The 12,932-nt window shown below is 44.0% G+C and overlaps 1 protein-coding gene across 5 annotated transcripts in view; it reads right to left on the reverse strand.

Annotated features, from left to right (window-relative positions):
- Positions 1-579: 579 nt before the first annotated feature.
- The window catches only part of EXOC3L2 (exocyst complex component 3 like 2), a 619,764-nt gene continuing 607,411 nt past the window's right edge, over positions 580-12,932 (reverse strand). For all 5 annotated transcript variants that reach the window (XM_085625593.1, XM_085625589.1, XM_085625592.1 and 2 more), the window contains exon 12: positions 580-2,941. In XM_085625593.1, the coding sequence (XP_085481719.1) occupies positions 2,641-2,941 (301 nt within the window). In that variant the 3' untranslated portion in view covers positions 580-2,640. The remainder of the gene's footprint in view (positions 2,942-12,932) is intronic.

A 12,932-nucleotide genomic window follows, 5' to 3' on the forward strand; every position in this document is an offset into this window, starting at 1 on the left:
CATGGCAGCACAATACCTTTATGTATGGCCTGACCAGCAGGTTCTCGACCATCGATATGTAGATTATTTGCAATGCTTCCATTATCTTCACCTGCGTTACGTCAGCTGGAGCTGCACCTTGACTTCACATGCATGAAGCGTCGATTCTGTATTTCGACAACACGTTGCATGAAGAGCAGTTTGCTTGAAAACATGGCATTCTTTCTGGGAGAGTACGGTTGTTCTTGGCAGGTTGTAATGTCCTCCCCAGAATGGGTACCTGCCAATGACTATGCCACACACAGGGCTTAATTTTACATGTCTTTACTCGTCTATGTGGAATTGCAAACTCAACATTCTAAAACAAACTTTCCTTGCATTCTGCTCTAAAACCTACCTTACAGTTCTATGGAGTCTGTTAGGAGCCAAAAGTGTTCCATCATAAAATTCGCAAGACACTACAGTGTTTAATTGCAGAATCAACCTAGGATTCTTAAAGTCTAGTGTGCTGTTATTCAGCAGCAAAACCACCCACAGGAGCATAATATGGAGAAAGAATAGAGGACAAAGGAGAACTAGAAATCAATGACGAGAACTTGCTTTAAATTAACATCTTTAATTATGGTGACATTGTTACTCACATAAAACATACACATGGGTTATGGTTACTGTGTCTAAAATTGCGTTCATAAAAACTTGTGGGAATTCAAAAGAGTTGAACCAAGCTGTTAAGAATTTACATCCCATGATTTTATTCTGTCTCTCAACACTGGTTCAGAGGTTTCAGGGTCCTGCCCTGGCTCTGCTTGCTGAAATGTTGATCTAAAAACAGACAAGTAGAAAGTGTGTCTAATCTAGGAGCAGGATATGTGACGATCTTGTAGTACATGTTCATGCCAGATGACCAAGTTCTATGTCAGCCAGCACAGTGAACATTGCTTTATTACTGAAATGTAAGCATAGAGAGAATTGGACATAGCTTCTGGAGAGCGGAAATAGGAGAACCGATCTGGTGGTGCGCAGGAACAATGTCACACTATGGTCATGTGGATAAGCGTGTTCGTTTGTGATAACCAGCTTTTTCATCCCATTCCTCTTGTCTTCATACATTTGTAAAGTAGGCATCCCAATAAGTAATACCATGAGCCAAATGTAACCTTTAAGGTGGGGTGGTAGGAGCCTAAACCAGATCTATAAACTCATTCAAAGTCCCTTCTTCTGGGAAAAGAAGTATAGACAACCCTTGTTTGAGACAGAGAGGATGGTGTTAATCAGAAAGATCAGATGCACAGGACTGAGGTTTTTGCTGAACAAATCATGAATACCTATGGTACAGTGATGGTGAGTGGATGGCATGTCGCTGTGGCCAGCAGCCTCTGGAGAATAGAAGCAGCTGGTTTGTGTCGTTGATATTGTAATCTTCAGGGTGTTCCACAAAAGACCTCGATTTGAAGAATACATGTAAGGGACTTTTGCATGAGGTGGGAAGATACTTCGGTAAAACATGGTTGTGTCCTAACACTCACGCAGAAAGAATAGCAGATGCTTCATTGTCTAGCCTAGCCATTAGCATGCTTCTCGAGGGGTGGGGAAAACCCCTCACTCAGATAGAGACATATTTGCCTTCAGAACAGAAGGGGGTATTCTTTCAATCAAATCATACCTATCCCCTCTGACTGACTGTCCGTTCGCTTTTCTATCTAGAACAGCATTCGCCCCTTGCTCCAATGAGGAGACCAGTCTCTGTCTCCAGAGGGAATACCCACATCATAATCCAGTTGGAACATCCTTCTTCTGCCTGGAGTCCAGCGACAACCACCTGTGGAGAGGCTGTCTCCTCCCAAAATAAGTTTCTACTCTTGCTGGTATATGCCTTCCTCCAGCAGTCTTTTGCCATCTTGCGGTAGGATGCAAGCTTCTTTCTACATGGACAACATACGTTTTGCAGGGAAACCCATTTCCTACATGAAATAGTCCTCTTTACCTTCAGAGTGAATCCTGTTGCTCTAGAGGTGAGGTGCCAGCATATACATAGCTCAAAATATTACGACTTCCTCCCTTTAATCATGCTGTCGAAATGCAACTCCAGAATATCCTTCCACCTCCAAATAAACCCTAACTATTCATTTCTGCTTACCAGTATCAGGAAGTGTTTGCTTTTACTACCCATACCTTCCACTGACAATTGCACAGGAAGATGCCTAAAATACACTAAATAATGTAGAAAATTAAAAGTCATTTATTCTGCTTCACAGGTGATTTGGTGAAAAGCTTTAAGCTGCCTTGGGAGCACTGCAGGCACTGCAACATTTTCAAAAGTCCGTTAAAAGATTGCCACATGTTCTCTGCTGCATGGCAGTGCTTCTGTACAAGTTCAAGCAGCATTCATTATGTTTAAAAAAAATTAAATTAACTTCCTATTGGGAAACATTTGCCGCTAGCTATTGTGAATGATAAAGTTAATGACAATAAAGTGTACTCTTCGGCCTTAACCTTGAGTCATTACTTTCTTGACTGGACACACCTTTTGCTTTAATTAGAGGGTATAGACCATTCAAAATTGAGGCAGTGGAAAGGCTAATTTTTGTCACTTTCTGCTATGGATTTTTGCTGCATGCTTGCCACAGGGTCTTCACTATCAAAGAGTCCTCCAGGCTTCCTTCACATCTGCGATTCTGCTTGGTCTTGGTATTGCACTTGCTGCCGCGTCCGTGGGGGGTGCTGTGGCCCACGGCGCAGACTGGAGAGGAAAGTCATGCTAACACGGGAGGCACGATTCAGGCTGACGTGGACGCATCGGGCCTCCTTTGTGACAACAATCTCTGAGAACAAGGCCTGGCCGCGGGGAAGCTGGATCATGCTGTCGCTGTTCTCAAAGTCCTTCACAATAGTCAGAATCTCCTGACGCACTGCTTGGTTCCAGGTGCCGCGTACATCCAAAATGGCGGACACATGTCGCTTCCTTTGAAATAAAAACAGAGTGTAAGACTGGATGAACAGAGCAGTTCATTCATTCATTTCTCTCTCTCCCTAGCTCAAACCCAAGTAGTCACTTAATTCATGTGCTCATATTCTTTAGAGATTAGTGTAACTCCCATGATTACAAGCCTCCTACTTGAGTTGGCTGTACACTACAATTCTTTATTTCATTGCCTCTCTGGTCCACAATATCCTCCTCATATGCATCCTACCTTCAATTTCCATCCATTGTGTACCTGTCAGTTAACCTCCTCTGTATACCACCTGCAGCAGTTCTTACTTTAAAGTACCTCACATACATACTAAAATACAAAGTTAAATGGTTGCCACTCTTCTTAAATGACAAACTAAACCTGCCCTGATACCTCTTAGAGTTCTTGAGCAATGTTGAGTCTTTCTGGAGAAACTCTAGGTGTGGGAAAGCTCGATGCCAAGCTTTCCTTGTGCTTTTGGAGTTTGGGGAAAGTGTTCCTCAAACCCTAGCACACATTTATTATCCTATCCCTGGACCAGTCTCTGATGTAAATATTGTGGTCAAATGAATATACTTCTACACAGTTTAGCTCCTATGGACAATCCAAACCTATGTATACATACTGTTCATAAATAATTTAATGGTGTTGCAATGCAAGTAATCACATTCTAAGTACAGGACCTCAGAAAGAAATATACATATATGGGACCATCTCTGAACATTCATACACATTTTAGAACATTTTCTAAGTGAAACACTTGGCATCTATGGGAATCATCCTCAGAGCACCTGCTTCTATACACTTAAATTTGTTAAATCAAATCACACTTTCGTTTGATTGTTAGATAGCATCATAAAAACACCTTTACATCTACAGAGCAAGTGCTCTAAATAAGCGACAAGACAAAATTCATACAACATTGCTGTTTCAAGTGATAAATTGACTGATGAAACCTGGACATCCTTAATCAACACACAGTTAATTGTCTACCTACAGGAGACTTGGTCATGGACAAATATACATGTCAATGGATTTTACTGAGTGTTCACCCCTGGGTTCCCATCTCCCTCTGGGCATAAAAGAGGTGGACTCTTAACTTTGATTAGTACTACAATGGGAGCCAAAATTATGAGATCTTTTGTGGAATCTGCCTACTTTCAGATTACCTGTCTGTCCATGGCAGGGGTACCTTTAGTAGGCCTTGACCTCGGTCACAGGCCTGCACTCTCTCCGGCAGCTCCCACGCTCCGACGTCGCCGCTGAGCCCCCTGTCTTGGTGTTTGAGGCTGCTGTCCTTGATTGGGTAAATTGTGTAGTTGTGCCCCGATTCTTGCTGTATAATTGTGCCCCGTTTTTTGCTGCTTAATTGTGCCCCTATTCTTGTTGTACATCTGTGGCCCGATTTTTGTTGTTTAACTTCTGTCCCGGTTCTTGTTGTTTAACAGTGCACGGTCTGTTTTCACTGTCCCTGCCCCTCTCTCTTCCCCTTGTCATTCTCACCGCTGCTGACCCACGGACCCTCCCCCCTGCCCTTGCCCGCTTCCCGCCTCCCAGCTGAGTGTCCCTCCCCTACATAATGATGATGCGCCAAAGGTAAGCCCGTCTGTGCCCATCCGTGACCCGACGAGGCCAGTGCCAGGAACCCTGGATTCCCAGGGCCCGCCGATATGACGCCGCCACCCTCCTCGCTATCAACCCCGGAAGACACCCTGACTGCCAGAGCTCCTCTCCAAACACCACTCACGGACCTTTTTCCTGCAGACACTGTCAACGCTCTTGCACCACCTACAGCGGCCCCCACGTTCGCTGCAGGCTCACGGGACGCCCACGCCACCGAATCCCTGACATGCATCCTCCTCAACATGCGCTCTCTCCACAGGCACGCCGTAGAGATTTGGGACCTGATCGACACCCTTGCGCCCGACGTGCCTTCTTCACGGAAACCTGGACTACCGCCTCCTCCGACCCTGTCATCGCCACCGCAATCCCCGAAGGCTACCAAATTCAGAGGAAGGACCGCCCAGGAGGAGGACTCACCATCGCACACAAGCCCTGCCTCTGACTCTCCACTCCAACAAAGAACACCTCCACTTCCAGATCCAGACCTCCCCCAGGACCACGCTATGCGGCACCCTCGTCTACAGACGCCCGGGACCCTGCTCCCCGACAACAACAGCTATCACGACCTCGTCGAACCCCATGCCATGACCTCCACTGACTACATACTACTCTGTGACCTGAATTTCCACCTCAACAACGTCAGCGACCCTGACTCCACTACCCTCCTCGACAATCTCTCCAAGCTCATCAACACCTCCACATACAGAGCAGGACATACCCTCGACCCCATCTTCGCAGGAGGATCAAACATCCACTTCAGCCACACCACGCAGCCTCCCTGGACCAACCACCACTGCGTGCATTTCACCTTCAACACCACCACCGCACCCAGACACCTGGTGCGGATCCTGCAGTGTTAAAGAACTACAGGCCTATTTCCCAGCTGCCTTTCCTCTCAAAAATACTGGAACAGCATGTATTAAAGTCCCTGTCCCTGTATCTGGAGTCTCACCATCTACTCCATGAGCGACAGGCAGGGTTCCGAGCTCATCACAGCACCGAGTTGGTGATGCTCTCGGTGCTGGATGAATTAAGAGGCATGGCTGACTGTAAGGAACCGAGCGCCCTGATTTTGTTAGATCTATCAGCGGCGTTCGATACGGTCAGTCATGCCTTACTCTTGGATAGACTGAATGACTTTGGGATCAAAGGCCTGGCCTTTAAATGGTTGCAATCCTTCCTTTTGGGAAGGACACAAAGGATACAACTGGGGGATTAAACATCTGAGGTGGGGACTTTGGAATGTGGGGTGCCACAGGGCTCTGCCTCATCCCCACTTCTATTCAATCTCTACCTACAACCTCTGATTGCATCATTGGCCAGCAGGGGCTGTAGAGTCTTTAATTATGCGGACGACACGCAGCTGTTGCTGAGTGTCGACAATACAAGGACCGCACAACTCAAAGCCCAGAACATCTTGAGGTACACTGTACAATGGATGACCGAAAATCTGTTGAAGATCAATCCAGATAAGACTGAGGTATTGGTAATTCCATCCACCGCCTCACCTTGGAGTGACCTCTATTGGCCGGCGGAGTTAGGCCTTGCTCCAAAACCAAGTCTGACTGTAAAGAGCTTGGGGATCAAGCTGGATTGTGACCTGTCAATGGCCAGTCAAATTTCTTCCGTGGTGGGAAGCTGTACAAATATCATCCGACAGCTGCGGAAGTTAGCCCCTGTCCTCTCTCAATCGATGATGCGCTCAATCGTAGCAGCAACTGTCATTTCAAGGATAGATTACGGAAACGCCCACTATCTCGGCCTACCTAAAACTCTGACTAACAGATTACAGGTCGTGATGAATGACGCTGCACGACTTATTTTTAGACTCCCAAGGAGAACTAAGGCCTTCCCCCTGCTACATAGCCTGCATTGGCTCCCCATTAAAGAGCGAGTGGAATTTAAGAACTTATGCACGGCTCATAAGGCAATTTACGGTCAGGCACCTGCCTACATTACAGATTGTTTGGAGGTGTACAGCCCAATGAGAACACTTAGATCTTCAGATTCTCAGCTATTGGTCTGTCCCCTTTACAAACTTGTAACTAAGGGAGGAAGAGCCTTCTCTGTGTTAGTTCCTCAGCTCTGGAACACGCTGCCTGAGGTGCTGCGCAGGGAGGGGAACCTCCTGCGGTTTAGAAAGATGTTAAAAACATTGTTGTTTAGAAGAATCCTGAGTGTAATCTAGACCAGGGAGTGTCTTTTACTCTGTGTTCCTTTGCCAAGTTTAGTGTTGTTACCATCGATTTCCGAGCGCCTAGAGACCTGCAGGTGATTGGGCGCGATATAAATCCAATATAACAATAACAATAACAATAACAAAGGAACTGGAGCAAAATCACAGAAGAACTCCTCATCGCCACCCTCCTCCTAGACCCCCCCATCACTGTGACCAACACTAACTCCGCAGCCACGGAACTCCACAGTTGGATCTCCAGATGTGCCGGCAAGATCGCCCCCCCTCTGCCATCTGGCCAAACCACGCCCCCCCAAAGGCCGCCTGGTTCACCACCGAACTCCAAGTCGCCAGGCGCACCTGTAGACGCCGCGAGAAAGCCTGGCGAAGCGGGAAAACCACAGAAGACCTTAACAACCACAGAAGCGCCCTGAAGAAGTACCACCAGTTCATAAAGGACACCAAACGGACCTTCATCAAGAGCAAAATCGATGCCAATGCAACCAACGCCAAGTAACTCTTAAACATCATACAGCAATTCACCAAACCCCCCTGCGAGGCCACAGACGTCACACCATCCCAGGAACTCTGCAACATACTCAGCTGCTACTTCCATCAAAAAATCAAGGCCATCTACAACCACTTCAGCGACCAGACCCCGTTCACCACCCCTACCCCCTCCGTAAGAGATATGCCGGTGACCATGCCGTTTTCGGAACTCTTCGCGTCGTATAGACCGTATAACATGAACCATTCATCATAAAGCTCTTGGAATAAGGAGCCACTTATGGACTCATGTGGTTTTTACGTATGCTTGAGATAATGAACCGTGTACTCCCTTAATTGTGAGATCATACTATATGTGCCTACTTCCGTTTTGATGCTTATCGCGATTTGGAATGACATATTTTACGTTATAACCTACATACTGAGTTTGAAGCCAGATATTTCAGATCCCTGACGAAGTTCTCTCTGGCAACCGGGAATGAAACACGTTGGCTGTGTGCCAGTTTTTAAGATTAACTTAAAAAAAGAAGCAATTTCGGATAAATTGGCCCGACTGATTGACTTCGCATTGTGTGCACCTTCCTTATTCCTGAACAGTTTGCCATTTTCTGCATCCTTGGATGCTGGAAGCGATTGCACCACCTTTAAATAGAATTTATATATGGATTTGATGTACTTAACCTTGGTCAGCCGTTTGTTCTTTTGTTATATTAGCATATGCTGATGACATTGCGATAGTCTTGCCGGATCCAGCTAAGGTCTTGGCAGAGATTGTGCAATTAACATCCCTATTCGGCAAAAGCTCGGAATACAAGCTAAGCATAGCTAAGACACAAGTAGTCTGTACAGATCAAGCATCCTTCAGTGATTCTTGGGTCACGGAAGAGGCATCATATTTAGGGGTACATATCAATGCATGCTTGGACAAAATGATATTGTCTAATTGGGATCCGATGGTGTATAAAATCAAAAGGGATCTACACAGAATGGAAGGCTTACATTTGTCAATGGTGGGAAGATGTAACATCTTAAAGATGAATATCCTACCAAAAGTCTGGTATTATTTCAGATCAGTCTCCCTGGAACTCACAGGGAAGCAACTCCAGAAACTTCAATCTATATGCAGCAGTTTCTTATGGGTTTAAGGCAAACCCCGTTGTGCAATGAAATATATGACCCTACGCCGATCTCAAGGGGCTGGGCCGTGCCTAATTTTCTGTTTCATTATTTGGCCTGCCTTCTGCAACATATGGGCATTTTGTTGGTTGGGGAAGGAGAGGTTAAGTTAGAGGAGTCCCGTATATTTTCCAAATGTTGTTAGGCTCTAAAGCAGAGAGGAGTTTTTTTCAAAATCTTGAGCCCAGCTATTATAATAAAAAACGTTTTAAAGTGGTTCAAGCTGCTTATAAGGCATGGCTCCAGGTACGGAGGCACCTACAGATTGGTAGGCTTAATTTTGATACGCCCACCTCTTCTTCAGCACTCTCTCTCTCTATTTTTTCTGATACTACGATGGCCAGATGGAGACGGAAGGGTGTCCTGACCGAGGGAGATTTGGTGGATAACAGCGGTGTTGGGGCCTACTCGTCACTGGTGTCTGAATATGATCTCCCTAAAACAGACTTTTTTAAATATCTCTAGGTCAGGGATTATTTGCTTAAAAAATCGAATGTAGCATGTTTGGCCCAAAACAGTAATCTATTAGAGATAGTTAGGAGGTGTGGAAGGATTGGGGTGTTATATCAAAGCCTTATCGAAACACAAAGTGATGACCTGGAGGTACAAAATCTAAAATGGAATATTAGGTTATCCCAGGGAGGGAATATTCTACAAGATTCCATTGCACTGGCTGACAAGCTTTTAACTTTGTCTAGCCTTAAAGCACAACAATATAAAACAATGTTTAACTTATATTATGCTCCTGCTGAAATTGCACAATGGGGTGGGTCAATTAAGGGCAAATGTACACATTGTGGGTTGGATTAGGCTGATAGTCTGCATATGTTCTACGCATGACCAGGGCTGAGACAGTTGATAATGGATGGAGGCTTTCTTGACAGAGGTTACAGGGGTACAGATTGCAATTACTCATATAGTCATGTTGTTGGGAGTTCTGGAGGATGCAATGACAACTCAGGAGATGTTTGCACTTAGGTATTTAATATTTATTGCTGTGGCCGTGGCTAGATTGTGTATAGCATCACTTTGGTGGCAAAAAGAACCCCCAACCTTCGAAATGTGGAGAGGAAGGCTATATGCTATGTGTAATCTGGAACATAGTTTATATGCCCCTAAAGGGCAACAGAATAAGAGATTGGGTATCACGATCTGGGGGTCCTAGTGGATCACTTAGCATCTACGACGGTCTAAAACATGTTTTTTTCCTCTCTTTGCTACCGTTGTACTTTCTTCTTTATGTTTTTGGCATATAAGAAGCAATTTATATGTAATCATGGTATGAAAAGACATGATAATGTAATTGATTACTACAGCAGTATAGTCATACAGAAGCATTATATGTATGTATTTTCTTTTTGTTGTTCTTGTTTCTTCTTGTTTTCTTTTTCTTTTCTCCCGTCTCTCCTTTTTGTTGGAACTTAAGGCTGACCAAATATTATGGTTGGTTTTTTTTTATCGCTTTGTCCTCGTCTCTGTTATTATAGATGATTGCCTATTGGCTTAACAAAAATAATTTTAAAAAATAATTTACAAAATAATATTCTTATACTTAATGTCCAGGCTATAGAATCATTAGCTCATGCTCTGGATACCTTGTTACTTGAACTCCCAGAAGACTTTGTTATACTGTAGGGGGTTGATTTTAATTGAAGACTGTGCCCTATTGCTGAAGAACGGGTCGGTGGCGAGGGAATAATGATTTTGGCGATCCCTCACACTTTGCTCATAACCCTAGTGGTGCTACACTGAATAGCTTGCTGAAGATCTATGATCTAATCCTTAGAATTGACTTTGCACTGAATGTCATGCTCAATCAGGCAACGTACACGGGTTGAGGGAATGGGTTCATGAGTTCCAGATTTTGAATCTACCCGTGCATTTTGGGCTCCAGTCATGAAAATTTGTGCTGTGTAGTGCGGGATGTCTAGGTCCCCTAAATCTTGGTCCAGGATAAATATTGTACCAATTTTTAGAACGGGAGACAGAAGTGACCCATTGCTCCCGGACAAAATCTTTTATTGACTCAAAGGCCAAATTGTTGGGTAGAGTGTTGTTGGACCAACTTGAAATCTGGGCTAATGAGAAGGGTATTCTAATACAGGCACAGTATGTCTTTAGACAGGATATATCGACAGTGACATGAGCAAATACGTCACTGTAAAAAAGGCTGTCTCTACCTTGCATTTATGGACCTCAGTGCAGCATTTGACCATGTAATATGGTCAAATATGTGGCACATGTTAACACAAAAAGGTGCTAACCCAAAAATTGTCCACTTACTCACTCAGCTGCACGCGGACGTGGAGGGTTGTATTATATTCAGGCCAGGAGGAGAATGCACTCCCTACATAAAGATCAGAAAAGGGGTAAGGCAGGGGTAAGTGTTGGCACCGTTTCTCTTTAGTCTTTAAATTAATTATCTTGATGAACACCTGCTAAATGTCACAGCTGATCTCCCTAATGTAGATTATCGTCTGCTGCATGTACTCACGTATGTGAACGAGTGTGTGTGGATGGCCAGAACGGGACAGGGATTGCAGAAACTTCTGGATACCTTTGTGACTAATATGTCCGATCTAGGCCTAGTAACAAATAAAACTAAACCTTTTGCTATGGTCTGTGGTTGCCCCCGGAGTCGCCTAACACCATTTCATATGAACGGGTATGTACTCACTTGTGTGCCCATGTTTACCTATTAAGGGCTCCAGACTGATAATAGAAACACCTGGAAGCATCTGAGGCACATTAGAATTAACCACTTTGATCAAGCCATAGCTTCCCTGTTTAAGTTTGTCGCCAAACTAGGGGCCATGCCCCTGGATATGGCACTGCAATATACAAAATCAAACTGATTCCTATTGTTTCTTATGGAGCAAGGGTATGGGGGCACATAGACTTTTCTGATCTTCAAACGAGTGAGAACACGTTCTTGCGTAGATCGCTGTCACTTCCCAATTGTGTTCCAGCTGGAATTGTTAATGAAGAATAAGGTCTCCGACATTTGGGAGATACATTGAAACTGGCTCTCACCATGCTATAGCTGTCGGTCTGGTCCAGACCAGAAGCAGCCCTGACCTAGGCAGTGATCTCTGATTGCCTTAGGCTCGCAGTGGCCAACAAAATTAAATGGCTCACATACGTTAGAGAGGACTTCCAAGCAATTATTAGAATGGACATTTTGAAAACCCATTGTGTACCAAGTGTTCGGACAAAGCCAAAGCAAAAGGCCAAGTAATAAAGCTTTTTGTTGAGAGATGGGCGGCTGACCTGAATAAGAGGTCACTCGAGGCATATCTTTACCTGAGCACTAAGCCAGGTACTGACCCTATCTGCTCAAGATACCACGAAAACAAATGTGTTACTTGGTGAGATTTAGGCTTGGTCTGGCATATTTCCTGGTGTCCTATCCCTCCAATGCGTTCATAAACAAGGATTTGTTGCTGTGTCCCTGCAATAATACAGTGTCTCAATCACAGCTCCGTCTGTTTTTCTTTTGTGAGTTGTATAAAGAGCCGCTTAATCGCTTATCAACACCGCTACTGCAACTTTTAAACATTCAGAAGTGCAAAGAAGCATTGGAGTTTTTGCAGTTACTCCAGAAAGATGAAGTATGCCGCACTATTTATAGATTCATAGATGCTGTAATTAAGAGTAGGATAATTATTGGGAAATAATGACATTATTTTATTCCGAGTACTTCTTTTAATAAACTAGACTAGGTTGCTTTTTCAATCATTAACACCCAACAATACTGTGTTTTTTATGTCATGTATTTTAAACAAACTTTTAAAATGCAATGTGTCACTTTAACCCTTGACTAAACAAAGGACTGGGACATACTGTATGACTGCTGCTATTTAAATGTTGTAAATGTCTGCTCTTTTGACCTTTCACTGTTTATATTTCAAAGTTGCTTATACGGTTTGTTTTAAACTGAATACAATCTTTTGACCTCATACAAGATTTTGAAAATCATAATAAGATTTGGTCAAACTCACCAATAAAAATCCATACATAATAAAGTATGTTCTTCAGAGCAATATACTCTTCTTGAATATGAAGGGACCTTATTCCTCCAGTCTACCGGGACTTCTATGGGCAGCACCTACCTTTGCCCCTAGCGTGGCTGGGTTGTAGGTCCATGATTTTGAACACAGGTTCATACAAGATGCCAGCAATCCTTTTATCTCCTCCATAGGCTTATGGAGGCGATACATTGACGATATCTTTATGATATCGAAAGGAACTGGAGAATGTCTGCAGGATTTCTTATCCTGGATTAATACCCTTGACCCTAATCTAAAGTTCACACATACAGTGGACAGACAGGAAGTTATCTTCTTGGATGTGGTGATTTTGAAACAAAATGGGCATTTCTCCACTAAAACACATTACAAAAATACGGCTAAGAATAACCTTTTGGAATTCACAAGCTTTCACCCTAGACCCTTACGGGAAAATCTTCCTTATGGTCAATACCTGAGGCTAAGGAGAAATTGTAGCCAATTGGAAGATTT

Source organism: Triturus cristatus, chromosome 9 (genome assembly GCF_964204655.1).
Source record: "Triturus cristatus chromosome 9, aTriCri1.1, whole genome shotgun sequence".
Lineage (NCBI taxonomy): Eukaryota > Metazoa > Chordata > Amphibia > Caudata > Salamandridae > Triturus > Triturus cristatus.